General features: G+C 46.5%; 2 protein-coding genes across 5 annotated transcripts in view; one reads left to right on the forward strand and one right to left on the reverse strand.

Annotated features, from left to right (window-relative positions):
- SHMT1 (serine hydroxymethyltransferase 1) overlaps positions 1–16,232 on the reverse strand; it is a 38,670-nt gene extending 22,438 nt beyond the window's left edge. The window contains exon 1 of the mRNA XM_081583573.1: positions 16,182–16,232. The gene's annotated coding sequence lies outside the window, so the exon portion shown is untranslated. The remainder of the gene's footprint in view (positions 1–16,181) is intronic.
- Positions 16,233–16,374: 142 nt separating this feature from the next.
- Positions 16,375–25,183, forward strand: part of PRPSAP2 (phosphoribosyl pyrophosphate synthetase associated protein 2) — a 34,945-nt gene continuing 26,136 nt past the window's right edge. For all 4 annotated transcript variants that reach the window (XR_014080443.1, XM_081583583.1, XM_081583578.1 and 1 more), the window contains exon 1: positions 16,375–16,553. Coding sequence is in view for 2 of the 4 variants with exons in the window: in XM_081583578.1 (XP_081439704.1) it covers positions 16,526–16,553 (28 nt within the window). In the remaining 2 variants the exon portion in view is untranslated. The remainder of the gene's footprint in view (positions 16,554–25,183) is intronic.

The following is a 25,183-nucleotide window of genomic DNA, read 5'->3' on the forward strand; positions in this document are numbered from 1 at the left end:
TAGTGGAGAGTTCTGACAAAACATGGTCCCCTGGAGGAGGGAATGGCAAACCACTCCAGTATTCTTGCCGTGAGAACCCCATGAACTATATAAAAAGATAGAAAGATATGACACTGAAAGATGAGCCCTCCATGTTGGAAGGTGTCCAGTATGCTACTGGGGAAGAGCGGAGGACAATTACCAATAGCTCCAGAAAGAATGAAGCTGCTTGCTGGGAAGGGACCTGCTCACTCTATTCCAAATGATACTCCACTCTGGAGACCCTCACAGAGAAGGCACCCAGCCATGGCAACCTGCCTCAGTCCCAACCAGAGGAGGTCTCCATTCCAGCCCACATTATTTCTCAAGTGGACCCCACTGTCTGGGACATTGAAGTCCCTGGGAAAGCTACTAATCTGCTCCCAGTTCAGAGTTTGTTAAACCCAATGCTGATTACCCATGCAAAAGACTCTGATACCTGAGGCCCAACAAGGTATCTAACTTCTAATAACCAAGTTCTTAAAATATGGGCTATAACACTGCCATTTGGGTAATTCATTTGTGTTAGACAAAAGCCCACTCTCGGGCCCTGGAAGGACTCCTCTTGCCTGCAACAATTCTGCTTATAAAAAACAGTGGAGAATACAGGTTTGCTCAAGTCCTGAGGATGTTACTGAAAGCCCAGCCTCTGTACGCTAGCACTGAAACAAATCCCAGAGACAGGGTTTTGGATGAAGTAAAAAAAGGACAGCTTTATTGCCTTGCCAGGCAAAGGGAGGCACACCAGGCTTCTGCCTCAAAAAACCTGTGTGCCTCTACTCCAGAGAACTGGATGAGGGTTTATAACAGTGGGTCAAAGGTGGGGCCTGACAAGACAGGGGGTCTCTCAATCTTGATGAGCTTCTTGAGCTCCTTTAATCTTGCCTTAGCTTGTTTCTTGGCTGCTCCTCTCTGAATTAGTAACTATTCCAATCTGCCTTTTGGAACTCAAGGGAGGTCAGGGAGGCTGAAGTCTTACCCACAAGAAATAGGGGACACAAAGACCTCCATGCCTGGGGGCCCCACAGAGTACAGCTTGGTTTTAAGGGCAGTTAATGAGGCACTAGTCCCAGTTCACCTGATAGTTCCCTTGTGGAACTCCCCTTGTGGCTCAGCTGGTAAAGAATCCACCTGCAATGTGGGAGATCTGGGTTCAATCCCTGGGTTAGAAAGAGTCCCTGGAGAAGGGAAAGGCTACCCACTCCAGTATTCTGGCCTAGAGAATTCCATGGACTGTATAGTCCATGGGATCGCAAAGAGTTGGACACAACTGAGCAAATTTCACTTAGCCACTTAGCCACATTTGTCCTGAAGGAAATCAACCCTAAATATTTATTGGAAGGACTGATACTGAAGCATCACCAACTCAATGGACATGAATTTGGGCAAACTCTGGGAGGTAGTGAAGGACAGGGAAGCCTGGTGTGCTGCATTGCATGGAATCAAAAAGAGTCGGATGCGACTTAACAACCGAACAACAACAATAACAACACCATATTGACTAAGTTCCAGAGACTGTAAACTGATTCCCAGAGCTAGACGTAACGGATGCTTTCTTTAGGATTCTTCTGCACCCAGACTCCCAACGCCTCTTTGCTTTTGCATGGACAAATCCAGACAGCTGCATAATGCCGTGAATGTTCCCACTCTGTGGCATTCAAGTAGAGGGAAGCCATGCAGCTCCAGGAACTCAGTCAACCACAGCTTTGTCCACTACTGCTGCTTCATGGATGTTCAAGGGTCACATGGTGCCCAGCATGGACCAGGCCAGGGGCCTGTGTCCACTTCTACACACATTCTTGGCATCCACAGTGCATCATTCATGGCCTTGATCCCTAAGGGCTACTCTGTGTACCACTCTGTGTACCCTCCCATCTCTTTGGCTGTGTAATGCCTTGTGCCCTCTCCCCTGTCCCCACCCCCTCGGTGCCCCCCTGGCTGTGTGTCAGCCCCCTGGCTATCTCTACTCCACAGGGTGGACTCAGACCCCTGGGTCCTGCCTCTCTCTGCTCCAAGGCCATCCAGAGTATCTGGGGTCTCCATTCACCCACTGCCGACACCGGCCTGCCCACAGCTCAGCGGGTGACAGAATCCTTCATAGGAGCCTGGCGTGCCTGTCTGTTCCCCTCTAGACTGCTTCTCTCTCCAGCCCAGAGAAAGTCCTCTTGTTTTAGAGACTCGGTGGAATGGAAAATCATCTGGCTCACCTATGTCTTCCCTACTCTAAATCACAAGGAGAGGAGGCCTTTGTAACTCCAAGGCCTCCTCTCTGCCACTAAACTCTTTTCTCTCAAGCCATTTGCTCTGTGAGGAAGCTCTCAAATGACTTGAAACTCAAGAATTAACACCTTTCTTCTCTCTGCCTGCTCTACTGGCTCTTCCTGATGCTGTGGTGGAACAAGGAGCTGGAGTCTGAGCCAACATTGGGTGGCAAGACTACACATATGTAAGTAGATCAAAATACTACCTTCCAGGGGAGGGGGTCTTCTGCAGAGTGGATGCTAGCCAATTAGGAGAGGCCACACAGCTCAGTGAGAGTGGGTGGACTCCTTTGATTTTGCCACAAAGGCACATCGAGGCATGCAAGGTGAATGTGCTGTGTGGCCTTGAGTAAGATATTTGACCTCTCTGAGCTTTTATCACGTCCACTTTGGACTCCTCTCTTCCTCCGCTTCCCTCCAGGCTATGGGCTCTCCAGACACGATCTATGGTCTTCATTCGCCTACACATTCTCCCAGACCAGCTCATCTACTCCCAGGTGGTGTTGACCATCTGAGTTAAGTGTCACAGGTGTTGGAGGAGGAAATAGAAACTCTAGGGTGGGTGAGATGCGCAAGGTGGGAGAGGGGCTGGCAAAGAAGGGACCCACTAACTCTGCCTTTGGCAGGTAAGGAAGCCTGCCCCGAGGAGAGTCACATCAGACTCACAGGTCTGATTTCTCTGGACAAAAGGAGGTGGAAGGGAGGTAGGCAGGATAGAGAAGCAGGCAGGATGCTGGAGTTCTACCCACTGTTTCCTCCTAGACATCAGGCTGCCTCTGTAACTTTTTCTTTCTCCCTATTCAGCAACACTTAAAACAAAAAGGAACTTAAAACTCCACTGTCATCACTTCCCTGTGTTGCCATGTAAAAGCATTATTCTCAGAATGTTAAAAGTATGAAACAGACTTCCTCCTCCAAGCATGATACAGTAGAAAGGATCGCACTTAACCTTCCTTGATAAACAACTAGGAACTGGGCAAAACCTATCAAAGAGCTCCTTGCAGACACTGAACAACCAGGGGTTGGAGGTTCGGACACTCCGGGAAAAGTGGGGTCTGCCCTGGCTGGGTGTGTGGAGATGATCCTGGATGAGGGGATGGCACAGAGGCTGGTGGTCTCAGTGGGTGGAGGGGGTGGAAGTCAGGGCTGGGGAGAATGAGGCATTCCTTTGTGTGTGGAATTCCTTTCAGTTTGCCAAGTATGTGACTTGCATGTACAGAGAAAAACTCTTCAAAGAGGTAGAACAGCCAGGGAATTGTGAGCTGACAAATCCCCAGAGTTCACAGGGAAAGACGTTCAAACTCTGAGCAGCCAGAGGAGCTTCCCCAGTGATGGCAGAGGGCATGGGGTAGACACCCTGGAGCCAGCATACCTGAGTAGTAAATCCAAACTACCCCCAGATGGAAGCTGATCTACTCTCTTCTAGCAAAACTTTCGGAGAAGGCAATGGCACCCCACTCCAGTACGCTTGCCTGGAAAATTCCATGGACGGAGGAGCCTGGTAGGCTGCAGTCCATAGTGTCGCTGAGAGTCGGACACAACTGAGCGACTTCACTTTCACTCTTCCCTTTCATGCACTGGAGAAGGAAATGGCAACCCACTCCAGTGTTCTTGCCTGGAGAATCCCAGGGACAGGTGAGCCTGGTGGGCTGCCGCCTATGGGGTCGCACAGAGTCGGACACAAATGAAGCGACTTAGCAGCAGCAGCAGCAAAACTTTGAAACTAGCCTCAGGCAGAAACCAGAGACTATACTGAAGAACCCAAAACCACCCTCAGCCAGCTCGATCCAACTGACATTTATAGGACATGCCACCTAACAACAGAACAGGAGATTACACGTGCTTTCAAGTGACGGTGAACAAATACCAAGGTGGACCACATCCTGGGGCATAAAACAAACTTCAAGAAATTTAAAAGAATTTAAATCAGAGTGTGTTCTCTGATTACAATGAAACCAAAATAGAAATCAATAACAGGAAAATAATAAAATCTCCAACAATCTAAATGCCCATTGACAGAGGAATGGATGAAGATGTATACATACACAGTGGAATATCACTAGGCCACAAAAAGAAGGAAAATTTGCCATTTGCAACAACATGAATGGACTTGGACAGTATCATGCAAAGTGAATTAAGTTAGACAAAGACAAACATTATATGATATCAATTATGTGGGCTTTAAAAAATAAAACTAGTGACAATAACAACAATAACTAAAACAGACTCACAGATGCAGAGAACAAATTAGTGGTTACCAGTGGGGAGAGGGAAGAGGGGACGGGCAAGATATGGGTAGGTGATTAACAGGTTCAAAACTACTACATATAAAATAAATAAGCTACAAGGATATATTGTACAGTGCAAGGAAAATGACCAATATTTTATAATGACTAAGCAGAATATAACCTTTAAAAACTGTGAATCACTATGTTGTACTTCTGAAACTTATATTGTACATCAACTATACCTCAATTTTGAAAAAAAGGAGTCTTTCTTACAGTAGATCTTAGCAACCTCAGCATATGATTTCTTTCTTTCCTTATTAAGTTGAGAACTTTCACCTTTTCACTTAAAGAAAGCGCTGTAGGGTGTCTCTTTGGCAGATCTGAGTTGCAGCATCACTACTCTCACACTTTAGGGGCGGTTATTAAGAAAAAAAAGGGTCACTTGAACACAAGGTCTGTGACACTGTGGCAGCTGGTCTGATAGCTGACACAGTTACTAAGTAACTAACAGGTGGACCAAGCTGGACAAAGGCGTGATTCACGTCCCAGGCGAAACGGTGAGAGATTCCATCATGCTGCTTACAATGGTGTGCGATTTAAAGCTTATGAATTATTCATTTTGGGAATTTTCCTATTCAGTGTTTTAGGACCGTGGAAAGTAAAACCATTATAAGGAAGACAACCACATATGAATCTATACATGTGATAAAATGGCACAAAATTATACATACATTGTATCAACGTAAATTTCCCGACTTTGATACTATACAACAGACAATTGTGGAAGAAAACTGGGTGAAGGGTTCAATGGGCCCACTCTGTATGATCTTTGAAATTTCCTGTGAATCCATAATTATTTTGAAATAAACTATTTTTAAAAATCTCGAAGAGATCAAACACATCACAAGTAATTTAACCGCTTTCCAGAGCAAAGTCCAACACCCTTTAAAGGAAGACACCAAAGTCCAGATACTCAACAAGTAACACCTACAGTATCCAATGTCCAGTTAAAAATTAGGAGGTGTGCCTGGAAGCAGAAAAAGGGACCCACAACTAGGGAAAAAAAAATTAATGACTAGTAACAGATGTAGAAATGACAGAGGTGCTGAAGCTAGCAGACAAGGACATTAAGACAGCTTTATTTTCTTTTTGGCCATGCTGTGCAGCATGTGGGACTTCCCCAATTAGCGATGGAACCTGTGCTCCCTGCAGTGGAAACACAGAGACTGAACCACTGGACACCAGGGAAGCTCAGGACAGCTTTTTCTTTTAGTCAATTACTTTAATGAAAACCCAAAAAAATGGCATGGTTCCCATGGGCTTAACACCTTTGTAAAAAAACTAAAGACAGTCCCAAAGATCAGCTCCATGGAATATGCTTGTCTAAATCTTCCCCATCCTCTGAGAACACCTCTGTGTTTTCCCTTGGGCTTGCACAATGACTTTCTAATTTCCTCTGTACTGCAGTTGTTTTTGGATATCTTCCTTTTTAAAAAAATTACACTGGGTCTTTGTTGCCAGGCATGGACTTTCTCTAGTTGAGGTGAGCAGCGGTTACTCTTCATTGTGGTGTACAGGCTTCTCAATGTGGTGACTTCTCTTGTTGCAGAGCACAGACTTGAGACACACGGGCTTCAGTAGTTGTGGCTGGCAGGCTCTAGAGCACAGGCTCACTGGTTGTGGCTCACCGGCTTAGTAGCTCCACGCAGCATGAGGGAATCTTCCTGGATCAGGGATCAAATCTGTGTCCTCTGCATTGGCAGATGGACTCTCATCCACTGAGCCACCAGGGAGGTCCTGGATGTCTTATTTTTCAATGTCTGGGTCACAAAATGAGGAAAAGAAATAAAGGAAGGGAAAAAAAGGCCTGGTCGTTTCCATTCCCTGGAAGTCACTTTAGCCAGAGAGGATGTGGCTTGCAACACTAGGTGGAGGAGCAACATGAGCCCTGTCTCGAGTCTGCACATCTGTCATCAGAAGCAGCAATCGGTGATTACGGAACAGATGTGCAGTTTCTGAAGAATGTGGTCCTCCCCTCTTCCTGGCTCCTGCCAATCTCATACAAGCTGCTCTAAACACCCATGCACAGCTGCCTGCCACAGCTCCGGGGGGGTGGGGGGGGTGGGAACTGCTACTCTGCTAAGAGCTAAAATTGACTCTGATTAGCCACCCTTTTCTGTCCAAACCTTTACTTGGAAGTTACAAGCCTCCAATAGACTCCAGAGTTCCAAAAGAGTTACCTGAGACAAAGTTTGCCTGGGCAATTCTAGGTGAGGCGACAAATTTCTGGTTCTGCTACCTCTCTAACTTTTCCAAATTCCTGTATTTGATTTTTGACTATTTGAATATAATATGCCTTTTGTGGATCTTTTTGGATTTGTCATACTTTTAGTTCATTGAGGTTTTGAATATGCAAATTATGATTTCATCAAATTTGGAAAGTGTTTGGCCTTAATATCTTTAAATATTCTTAACTCTGTGTGTGTCTCTTCCTGTCTCTCTGTCTCTCTCTCTCTCCCTCCTGGGTTCTCATCATGCATCTATTGATACATATGTGATGTCCCACACACCCCTTAGGCTCTGTTCATTTTTTCTCATGATTTTGTGTCTATGCTCCTCAGACTCAATGATTTCATTTGCTCCATCTTCACATCTGCTGATTCTTGATTCTTTCCTCAGCCTGCTCACATCTGGTTCTGATCCGCAGCGAACTTCTTATTTCAACTATTGTACTCTTCAGCTCCAGTATTTCCATAGTGTTGCTTTTCATAGTTTATACCTTTTTAGTAATATTATCCATTTGTTCATACATCATTCTCCTGGATTTCTCTAGCTTTTTAAGCACATTTAAGACAACCGATTTGAAGTATTTGCCTAGTAAGTTGAATATCTGGGCTCTGCCAGGGACAATTCCTGTTAATTTCTTTTTTTCCTGTGAATGAGACATTTTTTTTTCCTTTGCATTGCTCATCATTTTTTGTTGTTGTTGAAAACTGGATATTTTGAGTATTATAATGTAGAAACTCTGAAAATCAGATTCTTCCCTCTCCCCAGAGTTTGTTGTTATTTATTGCTGAGAACTGACGTGTTCTGTTTGTTTGTTTTTGGTGACTTTTCAAAGGTATTTTGTAAAAACTGTATTCCTTGCCATGTGTCATGGCTGAACTCTCTGTTCTATTATGTCGGTGGACAGAGATTTTCATAAATGCCTGGAGCCAAGGATAATAAACAATCCTCCTCCCAATCCGTGCAGATTGGATCTGAGCTGGACGCTCCTACAACCTTGGCCAGGCCACTTAGGACTCTGCCTCATCTCCTGCTTATGCAGAGCCCAAGGGTCTGCTAGATTTGTAAGCCTAAGACCCTGGAAGATCTTTTCTGTGTATGCATCTGGCCCTGGGTGTGCTCTTTGTAGTCCAAATACCCTCATACACACCTCAGTCCTTCAAAGCCTTATTCCATCCACCATCTTTCTCCTCAGCCCCCTTCCTCCCAGGCCTTTCAGTCCATCTGCTGCCATTTTGTCCACTCATCCTTGCCCCAGATGGCTGCGGGGACTCTAGATCTTTAAATGTTTTTGACCGTCAGTTCCTGGAAAATGGATTTAACCTGAGGGGGGCAAAACCAAGAGACATCTTGGCACCAGGGCCTTAGGGAACTGCCAAACTGGTTAAAACATTCCAGTACAGTGTTTAAGAACAAAGTCCACACTGACTCTTTACCCAACAGGCCACACCAGGAACACGGGCTGTGGTTTCCACAGCCACCTGTGGCAATAAAGGAAGCAAAAACACCACAATCCCCTCATACTGAAACTTAACTCCCCCCACCCCCGCCTTCATTAAGCACTCCCCTGGTTGCTGTAAGCTCTTGGTTGGATTCCAGAGTTCTAAAATAAGTTAGTTCTGTTGATTTTTGCCTAACAGTTGCTCCATGGAGGGACTGACCCCTTAAACTCCCTACACTTCTATTTTCTGTTGCTGTCATGCTCTCTTCCTTTGCTTTTTCAAGACTTTTTAAATTAGTCACTTGTTTTCTTTCCAATTACTTCCTATCATGAATAGTGCTATTAAAAACATTTGCAGAAAAACTGCATATCTTCCCCTTGGGAATCACTTCCTTGGAATATGTTCCCAGATGGGGAATTTCCAGGCCAAAGCAAAGAACAGCTGCCCAGCTCTTGTTAAATATTACCAGTTGCTCCAGAAGGATGGGCTCAACTTACCATCCCGCCCACACCTCCAATTTTTCTTTGTTTTTCTCTTCAATCTGTTGGCAACGGTCTTATTTTTTATTTTTCTCATACCTACTCTTTACTGTCTAATATGTGCCGAATGCCTTTATCTGCTATCTCTAAACACATCTCCTCAAAGTGAGCATTTTCATTTTTTAATGAAAAAAGCTCGGAAAGTTCAAGCTGCTTGACGTCACATAGCCAAAGGCAGATGAGGGTTCACTGGCCAGAACATTCCTACAGTTTCTATGAGCCCTGTGGCTCCCACACTGGGTGACGACCTGTATCAGGAATGAAAAAATATGCAGATCCAAATTAAAGCCCAGAGGGAAGAGTCCTGGATGATGGTGGCAATGTTAGTGTAGTATTTAAATATCCCCAAATTCCTACATAAAAACAGTTCAACCAGGAAAGCACACCAAAATCTCACAGCCTAGATCTGCAACCAAGCCAGGTGGCAGGGAAACTGTCATGACGGTACAAGGACTCAAGAGGGAGCAGTGTACCTACGAGCCCTTGTCAAGGGAGCCTATCAGAATCTTTTTGGAGGATTAAAAATGGCCCCAAATCTATTTATTTATGGCTGCGCTGGGTTTCGTTGCTGCACTCTGACTTTCTCTTGTGGTGAGCAATGGCTTCTCTTGTTGCCGAGCATAGGCTCTAGAGCACGGGCTCAGCAGTTGTGGCGCTTGGGCTTAGCTGCTCTGTGGCATGTGGAACCTTCCCTGACCAAGGATGGAATCCGTGTCCTCTGCATTGGCAGGCAGATTCTTATCCACTGTACCACCAAGGAAGTCCAAAAAATGCCCCAAATCTCTTTGAAACTCCTCCCACTGAGGAGTTATGTGATCTCTCCTTCAACTCAAGTGGGCCCTGTGACTACTTCAACCATTAGAACACCAAAGAATGATGATAATGTACCCATTTCTAGGCTCAGGAGACAAGAACCCTGCAGTTTCCACTTTCTGTGTCTTGGAACACTCATTGTGGGAAAATCTATCTGCCATGTCTCAGGCAGACTACCCTAAGGAATGTGGAAAAGTAGCCACGTGGAAAGGTTGCATAGAGAGAGGTCAAGGCCTGTCTAGTCCCTGGTGGTTGTAGCCATCCCAGCAGGGGCACCAGACAGGTGAACCCAGGTGAGCAGCCTTAGGAACATTCCAGCCCCAGTCACCATCTGTCTGACTACAACTGCAAGAGAGATCCTCCATGGAAAGACCACCCAGCTGAGTCCAGTCAACTCACAGAACTGTGACATGGAAACAATTGTTTTTCATGGCTCTGGGTTTTGTGAAGGTGACATAGCAGGAGATAACCAGAACTATCTTGCTACAGCTGCTGCTGCTGCTGCTGCTAAGTCGCTTCAGTCATGTCCGACTCTGTGCGACCCCACAGTAGACAGCCTACCAGGCTCCGCCGTCCCTGGGATTCTCCAGGCAAGAATACTGGAGTGGGTTGCCATTTCCTTCTCCAATGCATGAAAGGGAAAAGTGAAAGTGAAGTCGCTCAGTTGTGTCCGACTCTTAGCGACCCTATGGACTGTAGCCTACCAGGCTCCTCCGTCCATGGGATTTTCCAGGCAAGCGTACTGGAGTGGGGTGCCATTGCCTTCTCCGACCTTGCTACAGCAAGTTGGTCCTAAGACCAGCAGTGCCAGCATCACCTGAAAGAGCATGAGAAAGTCAGGTTCTCTGAACTACACCCTTAGAATCCAAATCTGTACAGCAGCCTGACCTCCAGTCACATTTACATACCATGCTCTGGGCAGCCCTGCCACTACTTGGAGTGGACACCTGGGCACAGCTGCTCTGGCTTCACTTGTTTGTGGGCAAACTCCGTTTGTTTTTCTCTGTTCCTTGCCTCTAAGTACATTCCTATTGCTACAAACAGGGTGGTAATGTTTTTTTTCCCCAAACTTTAAAGCTTTTATTTTGTATTGAGGTATAGCTGATTAAAAATGTTGTGGTAGTTTCAGGTGAACAGCAAAGGGACTCAGCCATACATATACATGTATCCGTTCTTCCTCAAAATCCCCCTCCCATCCAGGCTGCCACATAACATTGAGCAGAGTTTCCTGTGCTATACAATAGGTCCTTTTTGATTATCCATTTTGAATATAGCAGTGTGTACATGACCTTCCCAAACTCCCTAACTATCTTTCCCCACCCCCAGCAATCATAAGTTCATTTTCTAAGTCTGTGAGTCTCTGCTTTGTAAGCAAATTCATTTGTTTCACTTCTTTGTAGGTTCCACATATAAGGGATGTCATATGATATTTCTCCTCTACCTGATTTACGTTACTCAGTATAACACTAAGTCCATCCATGTTGCTGCAAATGGCATTATTTCTTTTTTTTTAATGGCTGAGTAATACCAGGGTGGTAAAGGTTTTGTTTTTCTTTTTGAAAAAAATTGAGAAATAATCTGTATACTGTAAAACTCACTATTCTAAAGCATAAAATGCAGTGGTTTTCAGTAGGTTCACAAGGTTATGCAACCCTTACCACCACTCAATCTCAGAACATTTTCACGATTCCCAAAAGGAGTTAGTAGTAATCCCCACTCCTTGCCCCCTCCTACACCCACAAACCCAACATCTAGCAACCACTAATCTGCTTTCTATCTCTATGGATTTGCCTATTCTGCACATTTCACTTAAATTAATAAAATAAGTTGCCTTTCCTGTCTGTCTTCTTTCATGTTACATGTTTTCAAGATTAGTGTTCATTTCAATGGTTTAGTAAAACCTTGCTCCTAAACAGCTGCATCCTCCCCCTTCTTCATGCTGTTATTGTCACAAAGTACATCTTTGTACATGATATGCCCACCTGCATAGATTGCTAACTATTGCCTGATGTAGTTGTCTCTTCAGAGAATAAAAAGGAGAGGAATTACAAACCAAAAATGCAAGAATTCACCTGTGTAGCTCCCAAGATGCAGAGCGGTGCAGAGAAGGGTGGGGAGTCACTGAGTTGCTGGAGGGGGAACAGCTGCATGTAGGGAAGATCCAGGACTGTTCTCCCTGGCTGCGGAAATGTCTTTCCACCCTGGACTGAATGAGGAGGGTTGTCGCCCTGGTGACTGCCGACGGTCAGGGAGGATGCTGACACGAGGGGGCGAGCCTGACACACCACTCCATCACTTGGGCCAGGAAGCCCCTCTCCTTAGGTCTCTGTTGCCTGAGCCTGTCAGCACCCCACCGCCTCTGCTCCCCTCTTTCGTCTCACATGGCCATGGCCAACCTATGGCCAAGTCTTTGCACCTGGAATTCTCCTCACTTGGAATGCCCCTCCCCCAAGCCCATGTGGTGCAACCTAATTATCCCCCAATATCCAAACCTCCCAGCTCAATCAGAGGTCCAGGACACTCTGCTGCTGTGCCTACGCTATGCTGTCATGACTGGTTCTGGACTGGGGGCTGGGCCTCAGGCCCCAGCATGGAGCTCAGCACAGCATTCTGCAGGGGTCTTAGCCATGCTGATAAATGCTTCCTTTTCATTACTGTATAAGGTCCCACGACACCAGACCATTAATCTACATTCTCCAAAGTCAGCTGATCCTGGATGTCATTTCCATTCTTCAGTTATAACACATAATGCTGCCCAGAACATTCCTTTCCATATATTCTTGTCTGTTTACTGGGGTTTCCTCTCAGCACAAACTAACAGAGAGATGAACAACAGTGGCTGGACATTGCCCCTCAAAGACATCAAGTCTTCATCCCTGGAGCCTGTAAATATTCCCTTACTTGGAAAAAGGGTTTCGGCAGATATGATCAAGTCAAGAATTTTGAGATGAAGAAATTTTCCTGGATTATGTATGTGGACTCTAAATGTAGTCACATGTATCTTTCTGAGTGGGAGCCATGGGGAGATTACATAATATACACACAGTTGGCAGCATGTTGTTTAGTTGCTAAGTCGTATCTGACTTTGCAATCCCATAGACTGCAGCATGCCAGGCTTCCCTGTTCTTCACTATCTCCCTGGGTTTGCTCAAACTCATGTCCATCGATGCCATCCAACCTTCTCATCCTCTGCTGCCCCCTTCTCATTCTCCCCAGTCTTTCCCAGCCTCAGGGTCTCCGAGGCAGAGATCAGAGTGACGTGACCACAGTCCAAGAAAGGCTGCTGCCCCCAAATGCTGGCAGAGACCAGGGCCAGATTCTCCCTTAAAGCCTCTGGAGGCAGGGAGGCCCTGCTGATTCCCTGACATGGCCCAGTGATGCTGGGTTCAAACTTCTGGCCTCCAGCACTGTGAGATAATACACACATGTGGCTTTAGTCCACCCCTGGCGATCTGGTACACAACCACAGACAGAAGCTGGTGTGTCTCACACATCTGAGTCCAAGTACGGACTGGCTGCCCTGGCTGCTATGCTATCTCCACAGACAACCACGATTCAGGCTGACTCAGCAGTTTCTGCTCTCTCATCCCCAGGGTGCAACCCTGACTTCATGCTCCAAGAAGGCACTCCAGCACCACATCTGATTTCTAAACAACAGACAAGAAAGGGCAAAGGGCACCCATGAGCTGTCGTTTGAGAGAACTTTCTATAAACTAACATGTAACACTTGCACTTCATCCCACTGGCCAGAACTTGGTCATGTGGCCTCCCTCACCATCTGGGAACTGGGAAGTGTATCCTCTACTCCATGTGACAACCTGACTAGTTGAAAATCAGGAGATGTAAGATGGAAATAACAGATCCTAGGGTTGGCAACAGCTCCCTTTTGGGGCTATTTCCTTGCACTTGTTCTCATTTTACAACACCATGCATTATTTGACTATTTTTAAAAAATGTTTGAAGTGAAAAATGAGACAAAAAATAAGGTTTAAAAAGGTTTTAAAAATATCACCATGCATTATTTGTAAATACACAATGAAATGCTTGAAAGAAAAGGAAAACAAAGAAAAGGTTTTTTAAGTTTATAAAAATCACCATGTGTTATTAGTGTACTTTAAAAATGTTTGAAATGAAAAGGCTAGGGGAACTGGGGTGTAGTGACTCTCTGTGTCCAGGGCCTGGCCCTCCCCAGGGGGGCTGGTCTGGGTGCACCCACAGGAGCTGATTCTAGAAGAAAACAGACTGAACACCCAGGAGATATGATCTAACAGACTTCTTGGACCCCCACCCCAACCCCATCAAGGTGATTTTCACACCAAAGCCAGCAGCAGGCTCCACAGTGAGTGCCAGCTCAGAGTACGAGGAAAGGCAGGCATCTTCCAACAGGCGTTCTGAGCACTGTGTTGGGCTGCACAGTGGCCCCTCCCCAAATTCCTGTTTATCTGAAACCTCACATGTGACTTTATTTGGAAACAGTGTACTATTTCCAAGCAGGTGTACTTGGTTAAGATTAAGTTATACTGGGGTAGGGGAGCCCTAAATCCAATATGACTGGTTCCTCGGAAGAACAGCAGAAACACAGAAACGCATACGCAAAACCTCCCAGTGATGAGAAGGCAGAGACTGGAGTAATGCAGCTACAAGCCAAGGATCATGATGGACTGCCGGTACCATCACAGCTAGAAGAGGCAAGAAAGGACCTCCCTGCCGGCTTCAGAGGGAGAAGAGCCTTGCCCACGCCTTGGCTTCTGACTTTGAGCCTTCAGCACTGTGAGAGAATACATGTCTGTCACCTTAGGCCCCCCAGCTTGGGGCACTTTGAAAGCCTCTGAGACACTGCTCGGAGCCTGAGACACATAGTGAAGAAAGTCAAGACCCTGTCCTCACTACCCTCAGTCCAGGAGGGAGGCAGACCTGTATCAAAGTCCAGGAGGTTCTGGGGGTAAAGGGCAGAGACTCCTAACCAACCCTGTGGTTGGGAAAACCCCCAAAGTTTGGAAGGATGAGCTCTTCTTTGGAAGGACATTTTCCCAGGTGGTGGTCAAGCTGATGTCCCTTCCCTGTCGTCTTACACCTTGCCCCTGCTCCCTCCCCACATTTGCAGTTAAAGCGTCAGAAACCCTTGTCACTTTCTGGGTCACTGCACATCCCACGCTACTCTGTACCTCCCCAAGATTACAGCAATTGGGTTATGTCTGACTCTCTCTAGGCTGCAAGGACCAGGTTTTCCTGATTTTTCAGTTATTCATATCACCTAGCAATGTGCCTGGCAGCAGACAAGTGCCCAAAGACTGTTGAAGAAAACAAGGTTAAAAACCAAACTAAAAAGGGCATGAGGGGTCTAGGAATGATAGAAATGTTCCATAATTGATTCACTGTGGTGATTGCACAAGTTACTAAAAAGCATTGATTTGTACACATAAAAACAGGTGAATTTTACAGTATGTCAATTATACCTCAATCAAGCTGTTTTTAAAAAACCTATTGAGGGACTTCCTTGGTGGTCCAGTGGCTCCCAATGCAGGGGGTCCAAGTTCGATTCCTGGCCAGGGAACTAGATCCCACATGTCGCAACTAAGACCTGATGTGGCCAAATAAATATTACTGCCCCCCCCAAAAGAAAACCCTATTGAACTTGAATGGCTAACAAGGAAAAGACAGAGAGTACCCAGTGCAACTGGACCCTGAGTGCAAATCCGCTCAGCCTCGTTGGAAAGGGTGTGGCAATCAGTATCCACTGACACTAAAAAATGTATACAACTTGTGGCCCAGCAATTCCATTCACAGGTGTACACCCAACAAAAGTGCATATATACGTGTCCACCGAAACGTATGTGAAAGGTTCCCAGCGGCATTATTTATTCATAATGGCCCAAACCAGATGCCCATCAACACTAGAGCAGACAAATGAACGCGGGGACCGCAGAACCTGAGAACACCTGAGAACACAACTACACACGACGGCGCAGAGGAAGCTCACAAGGAGTCCATACTGTAGAGTGGCGCCAGTGTAAACGACACACTGTGAGTCAGGGGAGCGTGGGCGGCACCAGGGGGCTCCTTGAGGCCTCGGTCCCTGGCCTAGCAGATTTGTCCAGTTTGTGAGGACTCATCGACTGCACGAGGCGCTTTTCCATATACAGTTAAAAAGCATAACCCAAAGGACTGACTTGGTGATGGACAAGGAAACCTGGCGTGCTGCAGTCCACCGGGTCCCGAAAAGACACGACTGAGCACCTGAACTGAACTGAAAAGACTGAATGGAGTCTTGCCTCTCGCCTCTCCATCGCCCCCTGACGGCCTCTCTTGGAACTACAGGCCCAGCGGCGCGGCTCCTGACAGGAGGTGGAGCCGAAAGGAAGCACGTTCACCAGGACTCTCAGAAGACAAATCCAACCCCTTCGGCGTCCAAAAATCATTCTGGGGACTCACAGGACGAAAAACCACTCAGAACCAGAGAGCATTCTTATGGCCTCTGATGTGGGCTGGACCATGTCACCAACCAGTTGCCCCACCCCACCCTCCACTGTGTTGCTGGCCTCATCTCTCACTGAAGCTGGAACCCCAGGGCGAGTCACCTCCTCCCAGAGTCACCTGCTTCCGAGCCTTCGCGGGTCGCTGCCATCGCTGACTCTCCTCAGGGCCAGGTGTGGAGCATGTGACCCAGACCCACCAATCAGGGCCAGACATTCCCTGATTGGTGGGCATGTGATAAGCCTGGCCAATGAGAGCAAGCCTTGGGGTTTTTGCTGAGCATGCTGGGGCAAAGGCTTCTGCAAGTCCCTCCAGGAGGAAGCGTGCCTAGGAGCTGGTAGCGGCTGCCTCCTGTAGTGTCTGCAAAGGGAAGCCACCCCGAGGAGCAACAACAGCTACATGACAGGGCCAGAGCCGCGGGGCCTGGACGCCTGGTTGGAACCCTGGGTCCAAGCCTGCCTGACATGGAGTCTAGGACTATTTGGTTATGTGGTAAGTTTCCTTTTTTTCTTTTTCTGTGCCCTGCAACTGAAAGAAGGCAGCAGGAAGAATCCAGAATAAGCACTTGGATTGGAGGGAGGGACGGATCCTGTAGTCGGAGTGGGGGAGGGGAGCTACATAAAAGAGGGGAGATTTGTGCTATGACTTGTGTGCAGGGAGCTTTAAACAGAAGGAATTAACTCACTGGTAAACCACACAGGAAATGAAAACAGGTGGTGAACACCTCCATTTTAGATTTTCTTTTGATTTCCTATAATAAAAATTTCCCACCACTGAAGCATGGTTTGATAAACTCATTATCTGGCTTCAACAAGTGTCAGCCGTTTTGTCTTATTTAACTTTTTTGTCCAGTGATTTCAAATGTTGCAGACATCCATGACCAGAGGGAGAGCTTTCACAGCTGTGAATCCCTCCTCCAGGAGCTGACTTGTAGTCTGAACTCAGATGGGGTTCCTGTAGGACCTGTGTGTGCTCTTCAACTGACCCTAGGCTGCCTCTTGACTTGCTGTTCTTGGCTGCTGGTGTAACTTGTAACGTATGGGCCGTAGCTCTGCTGAATAATGCATGTGACCTCTTATCGTCACATTGCCACCAGACCAGCAAGGAGCCGCAGAGCCAGTGGGTCCTCTTTGCTGAATCCTCTGGGGCTAGAACCTACCCCATATGCAGTCATCAGAGCTGTGGAGAGCTGTATGGAGTGCTGCTGTACTTCCTGCTCCACATCCTTTCTAAGTCAACTAGGTGCTGCATGAGCAGTTTGTATTGTGAGTTTGGATGTCAGCCCTAAACCAAACCCACTGCTATGGTCTTGTGTGACTTTTCACCTCTAACTAATTAGGCATTCATCTCTCTCTCTCTCTTTTCTTTTGGCTGGGTTTTCATTGCTGTGCTCAGGCTTTCTCTAGTTGCGGTGATCAGGGCTACTCTATAGTTGTGGCGTGCAGGCTTGTCATGTTGTGGAGCACAGGCTCTAGGCAAGTGGGCTTCAGTAGTTGCTGCTCTCAGGCTCTAGAGTGAGGGCTCAGTGGTTGTGGCACATAGGCTTAGTTGCCCCATGGCATGTGGGATCTAGTTCCCAGAGCAGGAATTGAACCCGTGTCTGTGCACTGGCAGGCACTTAACCACTGGACCACCAGGGAAGTCCCGGGCATGCATCTCTTGAATGTAAGGATATCCTACGCAACCAAAGTGTCATTATCACATGTGGGAAAATTTAAAATTCTATAAAACCACCTCACATCCAGTTTATTTTCAAGTTTCCACAGCTGTTCCCAAAGTATTCATTATAGCTGCTGTTTAAAAATAAGGATCCAAAGGAATATTGGCAAAGATTCTCTGCTTGACCAAACTTTACTCAGGTTCCTCTGAGTCCTCTTTGGCCCCATCCTTGGGCATGTCCTCCAAGAGTCTAGTTTTAGCAAGAATCCTGCCAGGTCAGTTTGGCCAGAATTTTCCACCCTTGATCACCCTGGTTATCTGTCCAAACTTCTCATTCTCTACTGAGGTGATGCCTGATCACCCTTGCCTGCCTTCAGCAAAAATCTTGTTTAGCCAGAATACTTCTGTATTCTTGATGTTTCCTTAATAATTCTCCATCCACTGGCCCCCACCCTTGTGTTCCCATGGCTTCCTCCTCATGTTCAGAGCTGACCCCAGTCTTATGATGAGGCCTCTTTCCCCCTGCTGAAATAGTTCCTGAGTAAAATTTGCTTTTACCACTTTAACTACTGGCAGGCTCTGGTTTTCTTTGATGTTGTGAGATTGGAGCATTTTATGGACCAAACCCTAAAATGGTGTAAATTACTTCTGCTCACATTCCATTGTCCAGAGTACCATCACACAGTCCCACTGGAAGGAGACTGGGAAATGTAATTTATCTGAGTGCCCATGAGGACACTTGCGGGGTGTCACTTTTACTGCAGGAAGAACAAATCACAGTGGTGAATGTTAATGGCTATTGATGGTCACTTCCCTAGTACCCATTGTCCCCCACCTAATATTACCCTAGTTTTTGTATCCTGAGGGAAATTGAGCCTGCCTTTGAGTACAGTTGGGGGAGGGGACAAGGTGTTCAGATTCCACCTGCGAGGTTGGCAGTTAGAAGCCATTACAGGTTTTTATGTAGACAAATGACATAAGTAAGTGTCATTTATAAATGATAAATAAGTGTGAAAGTAATTTTTAAAAAATTTTATTTATTTACTTATTTTTTTTTTGCTATTCTGGGTCTTTGTTGCTGTGCAGGCTTCTCTCTAGTTGTAGCCATTGCCATGGCTTCTCTTGTTGCAGAGCATGGGTTCTAGGCACACAGGCTTCAATAGTTGTGACATGTGGGCTCAGTAGTTGTGACAGTGATTTTTTTTTTTTAAAGGAACTAATCAAGATTCATGCATAAAATGTCTTTTCAGTCTGAGTCAGGTTACCTTCATCTCATGCAAACAGGCTACCCCAGAAGAGAGATTTTGTGCCTCCCCCCACCTCACCCCCAGCTGAGTCAGGTGACCTTTCACACCGGCTCGAGGGTCAGGTGTGTGAATCAGAAATGATCCAATGGATGAAGAGGTTCAAGGAGGGGAGGGAGAAGGGACTTCTGATGACCTCTGGCATGTGACTTCCCCTCCCCACTCCCCAAGATGTGGTTGCCTGAGACCTAACAAGCAAGACAGCTGTCTTGGGTGGGACCTGCTTTACAGAGGGTTGTTTCAAGTTTCTCTGTCAGAGGAAAATGGTAAAAGCCTGTGTCACTGTTCACAAGCACCCACTGTCACTTTCTGGAAAACTCTCCCCCCCAGCCCTGTTAACAACCGTCTTGGTCACTTGCCTTCCTCTGGCCAATGGATGAGATGAGTTAAAGAAAAAAAGATTCACTCTGACTCTTGTTAAAGAGTGGTAAGGCAGGCTTTATTCAAGAGAGGTTCTTGGGATAAGTGGGGGTTTGCAGTGGGAGAGAGAGGTTGGACTGACTGAACGGAAAAGTGGAAATTTATAACTGAGGAGCAGGGTGAAGTTACTGGATGGAAAATTAATCAAAGGAAACAGGAGTACTGGAGGATTCTGTGTGTGTGTGTGCTCAGTTGCTCAGTCATGTCCAACTCTTTGGGACCCCATGGACTGACTGTAGCCCACTAGGCTCCTCTGTCCATGGAATTTTCCAGGCAAGAATACTGGAGTGGGTTGCCATTCCCTACTGCAGGGGACCTTCCCAACCCAGGGATCGAACACTTATCTCTTGTGTCTCCTGCATTGGCAGTCAGATTCTTTACCACTAGCACCACCTGGGAAGCCCACAGGAGGTTTCTGACTAAACAAGATTTTTGCTGGAGCTAGGTCAGGGAGATTACACATCACCTGGGGGATGGTGGAGAATGAAGACCTTGATTAGATGTGGAGGGTAGTCAGATATGGAGGATGGGGAATTCTGGCTAAACTGACTTAAGCAAGATTCTTGCTACAATTGGACAATGCAGAGATGAACATGGAAGTCCAAAAATCAAAACCTAGTAGAAAAAGGACTCAGAGGAGCCTGAGCAGAATTTGGTCAAGGGGAGAATCTTTGTCAGATGTGAGCAAATGTGGCATGCATCACTTCCCAGCAGAAGCTCTACTGGTTGACACACAACTAGCAACAGTTCTCTCTTTTTCCCTCCACTGTACCAGGGACTGTGCCCCACACAGGCACTGCTCCTTCAGACTGGGCATTGAGTGTAGGTGATGTGGATTCAGCTCCCAGGTGATTCATGATGGACTCAGAGTGTAGGGAAGGAAGGACTCTTGGTTGGTAGAAACCAACAGTGGTTTGGGGCTTATTTGTTACTGTGGCAGAGCCCAGCCCTTCCTGACCTAGACAGAAATCTTCATTTCCATCCCAGTGGTGCCTCCTCGACAGGACAGGCCTTCTGTCGGCTGCTGTGACCACCTTCTTGAGGCTGAGACAAAACCTGTTTCCCTGCAGTCCTGCCTTGGCCCCAGCTCCAGCCCTGGCCATGAACAGGGCCCACCTGCTCCCTCCTATGGGATCGCCCTGCAGTGATGTATAGACGAAAGAGCCTCTGCATGGTCTGCACCCTCTGTCTGCTTTTGGGAAGAGCTCCCACTTCATCTGGCAAGCTCTTCTGGCACCCAGTCCAGGACTTAATGACCATTTCAGAGCTTTCATTTATATTTGATATCTAAAAAAATTAATACATATGAATTATGTATTCATGTATGTATTCATACCTATATGAATTTTTTTAAAAAACTGCAAAACCAAGATTAATAAATGTTTAATTAAATACCTATAAAATATAACATTATAGTCAATTTCCTCATCATTAAATCTCATATTCGTAAAACTTTCAGGACAGTGAAAAACATGTGGCTTAGATTTTCTCACGTTGCCAGAATTCCTCATAAAGTAAGATGAAAGATGTTTGCTTAGAAATCACAGTCAGTCATAGGTTGATTGGACCACTTGTGCCAAATGATTTAGGAAGCAAAACCATAAAAATCATTTCAAATTTTATTTTGCAGCAAAGGGTTATATTTTCTGCAAAATGTGGGTGACTTTTACATATTTAATAGTGGATGTGGAGCAAATGTCCAAAGGGAAAGCCTTGAAAGAAAGTCTTCGGTTTGTTTACTGCAGCACTTGTCCTCACAGTGACATGTTGCTGGGCCTCATGTTCTCACATGACTATACAACACCAAAACTTCTTGTCATCTCTTAAGAACTGAGAATTGAGTACAAAAATCTTGCCTAAGTTAAAAGGGTGAATAAGTTTACAGCAGTAAATAAAAACTGTTTTCCAAGTGAAGGCAGATAACAGTCCATGGTGCCCTGGAGGGAAAAGAGCGGGTATGAGAGGAAAGCAGGTCCCGAGGTTCAGACCTTCCTGAACATCGTCAGGACAGCAGGACAGAAGTAGTGATTGGCTCAGGACTCCTGCCAGCCTCTAGAGAATTTCTGGAATAAGAGGCTTTAGAAAAAAAGAAAGAAAGAAAATTATTTACTTGGTTACACTGGGTCTTTATTGCGGCATGTAGGATCTAGTTCCCTGACCAGGGATCTAACCCAGGCCTCCTGCATTGGGAGTGCAGAGTCTTAGCCACTTGACCACCAGGGAAGTCCCCGGGATCAGCAGTTCTGACATGTTAATCCTCTGCACAGATAGAGAGATTTGAGTTCTCACAGATTCTCATCCAGCCAACGATCTGTCTTCCAGAAACACGTTTTCACTTCAGCCACGAAGTGATGGAATCACATGTAACTAGGGGCTTAAACAAAAGATCTACACAAGGTATTAAACATATACCAAGGGGGGCTCCCCTGGTGCTCACTGGTAAAGAATCCACCTGCCAATGCAAGAGACATGGGTTCGATCCCTGTTCCGGGAAGATCCCCCATGCTGCAGAGCAACTAAGCCTGTGCACCACAGCTACTGAGTCTGTTATCCAGAGCCTGTGAGCCACAACTACTGAAGCCTGAGAAGCCTAGAGCCAGTGCTCCACAACAAGAGAAGCCACTGCAGTGAGAACCCTGAGCACTGAAACTGGAGAGCAGCCTCCTCTCGCCACAACTAGAAAAAAGCCTGCATGCAGCAACAAAGACCCAGCACAGCCAAAAACAAACAAACAAAAGACACTCCAAGGGAAGTGTTGACTACAACGTCAAAATCAGCAGTAAGTTCTACAGTCTCAGATACAAGCTTCAAATTTATTTTCAAAGACTTATTCCAGCTTCAGGAACTGGCAAAGGTGTGTGGCAAATTTATCATGAATGAACTTACACAGCAAGTGCTATGCATCTGCTCACAGTCTATTTAGAAGCGTTTGTGGAGAGGCCGGTCCTGCTGGTCCACCCACATCTGCTGGAAGATGGACTGTGAGGCTGGGGTGCAGCCCACTCCCCACTGAGTACTTGTGTCCAGAACAGTGAGGGTCGTGATCTCCATCCTGCTGGGGGCCAGGGCCCTGATCTCCCTCTGCATCCAGTCCATGATGCCTATGTATACGGTGGTCCCACCAGACAGCTCAGTGCAGGCAGACAGGTCCTTCTGGACTTGGATGTTACCCTTAGTGATGGAGCTGAAGGTGTTCTTATGGATGCCACAGGACACCACACTCAGGAGGGAGGGCTGGGAGAGCACCTCTGGACACAAACCTGCTCCTTGTGAGCACCTGACTGTCAGGTAGCTTGCAGCTCTTCTGGGGAGGAGGACAGGGTGGTTACTTCCCTGTCCTTCCATGCTCCTGGCTCTGGGTCCCTTGTAGCCCAGCCTCTTCAGCTAAGGCTTCCTCTCCTGCCCCATCCACTGACTCACCGTGGTGGCCTGGCTGGCAGGTTATGCCTCTAAGTGCCCAGAGAGAAGTGAAAGTCACATGACAGGGAAGTTGGTGGGATGAGGAAGCATTGAAGACCTGGATTCGCAGTGGGGTTGGGTTCAGTCTCTCCGTCGGGAAGACCCCCTGGAGAGCAGAGCAAGGAGGGGATGAGCATGAACAAGAATAGCAGAGGGAAAGCCATGGAGGCCATGGAAGCCAGCGGTGGAGGGGTGGGGTGTATCTGTGGAAGGAACAGGCAGGAAATGCGTGGAAACAAGTGCACTGGGACTGGCATGTAGGACAGAGGGTCTGCCCTTGGGGCCAGCAGGTTTCTATAGATACACTTTATGGAGGTGTATTCTACTGATGCTGAAGCTGATAATTTGGCCATACAGTGCAAAGAGCTGACTCATTGGAAAAGACCCTGATGCTGGAAAAGATTGAATGCAGGAGGAGAAGGATGAGATGGTTGGATGGCATCACCGACTGAATGGACATGAGTTTGAGCAAACTCAGGGTGATTGTGAATGACAAGGAAGGCTGGCATGCTGCAGTCCATCTGTCACAAAGATTCGGACATGACTTGGCGACTGAACAACAACAACAACTCTACATAAAGGCTTCCCTGGTGGCCCAGTGGTTAAAAAAAAAAACCTGCCTGCCAATTCAGGAGCCACAAGAGACTCGGGTTTGATCAGTGAGTTGGGAAGACCTCCTGGAGAAGGAAATGGCAACCCACTCCAGTATTCCTGCCTGGGAAATTCCATGGACAGAGGAGCCTGGAGGGCTACAGGCCATGGGGTTGCAAAGAGTCCGACATGACTGAGCTACTAAACAACAACAAACAATAAGTCTACATAAAATACAGTGTTACCATTGTATGGACTGCTGTCATGCTATATGATGTGATAGAACTTTTGCATCTTTGTGAAAAATTCCTTCTTGTCCCTTTGCAGGCCTCCCTGACCTGCCTCCTGTCACCATGGATTAGTTTTCCAGGGAATCCCCACAAAGGGAATTACACAGTCTGCAGTCTCCTTCTCTCTTTTGGCTGCACCTCATGGCTTGTAAGATCTTAGTTTCCTGACCAGGGATCATTAAGGGGAAAAGGGAGGTTAAAAAAAGTCAAGTGTTTATCTCTCCATGATGAGATAATGACAAAGATCTTTTTAATTTTTTCTTCTGGTTTGTTTGAATGGTTTATAATATGTAAATATTAATCATCGTGAAAGATAATGAAGCCTTTTTTTTTTCCCATGGGGGGTTGTGGATTAAAAAGGAGAAAATCCAGAGGATGAAGGAAAGGACACAAACATGGAAACTTCCAAGTTTCCCTTGTCTAGTGACCAGGCCCCTGGCCTCTGCAGCCTCCCCGGCTGAACAAGCTGCCATCCTCCTCCACTTGCGGAAAAACTGAAACTTCATTTGTTCATTCCTGATGGCCAGAGATATGAGGGTGGGGAGACAGCTGCACAACAGCTTTCTCTGGTGACCTCTCCACTCTCTGACTCCACAGAAAAGTCATCCTCCACCTGGAATCTATATGTGGCTGCTAATCTTAGCGCCCATTTTTCAGATGAGGAAACTGAAGCTGAGAGAGGTGCCTTTGGCTCTCTGGCTGAGGTCATTTCTGTGGAGGAAGCTGGGTACAGACCCTGGTCAAAATGACTGACAGTCAAGTCCCTCTGTTTTTGTTTCAGTAGTCATTTGAAGAACTCTGTGTTTTCTGGTTTACCACTCTGCTGAAAATCTTCTATAAACTTTAGGAAAGACACTTTTCTTTCCTTAAAAAAAACGTTGAAGGGCAATGTCTTAGGATCGAGTGTCTTGATTCATATTCTGTGTGCCCTTGAATGCGGTCAGTGACATGATGCAGGCAAACTGAGCATCCATCATGTGCAGGCTCTGCAAGCGGTTATCAAGCTTGGAAATAGACTAACCAAAAACTTCATTAGAGTGAAACTGACCACAACCTTTAGATTCTGGTTCTGCTCTTTTCTTGCTCATTACCCATAGATGTGTATCAAGACATTGACAAAAAAAAGAAAGCATGCACACACAAAAAGACACCACCAAACGCAGCAACTTAGTACAAAGTTTTATTATTATCTCTCAATTTTCTGTGGCTTGAGTTTGCTCAGCTGGGTGGTTTTCATTTGGGGTCTCTCATACAGTTGAAGTCAGGTAGTGACTGGGGCTGCAGTCGCTAGTGGGTCATCTGGGCTGGATGTCCGTCGTGGCTCCCATCCATGGCCTAAACCCCAAGAATAAAGAAGGACGGGAAACAAGGCATCAGCCTATGAGGGATTTCAAAAGAG

This window comes from Giraffa tippelskirchi, chromosome 3 (assembly GCF_054371585.1).
Source record: "Giraffa tippelskirchi isolate mGirTip1 chromosome 3, T2T-mGirTip1v1.2.pri, whole genome shotgun sequence".
Taxonomy (NCBI): domain Eukaryota; kingdom Metazoa; phylum Chordata; class Mammalia; order Artiodactyla; family Giraffidae; genus Giraffa; species Giraffa tippelskirchi.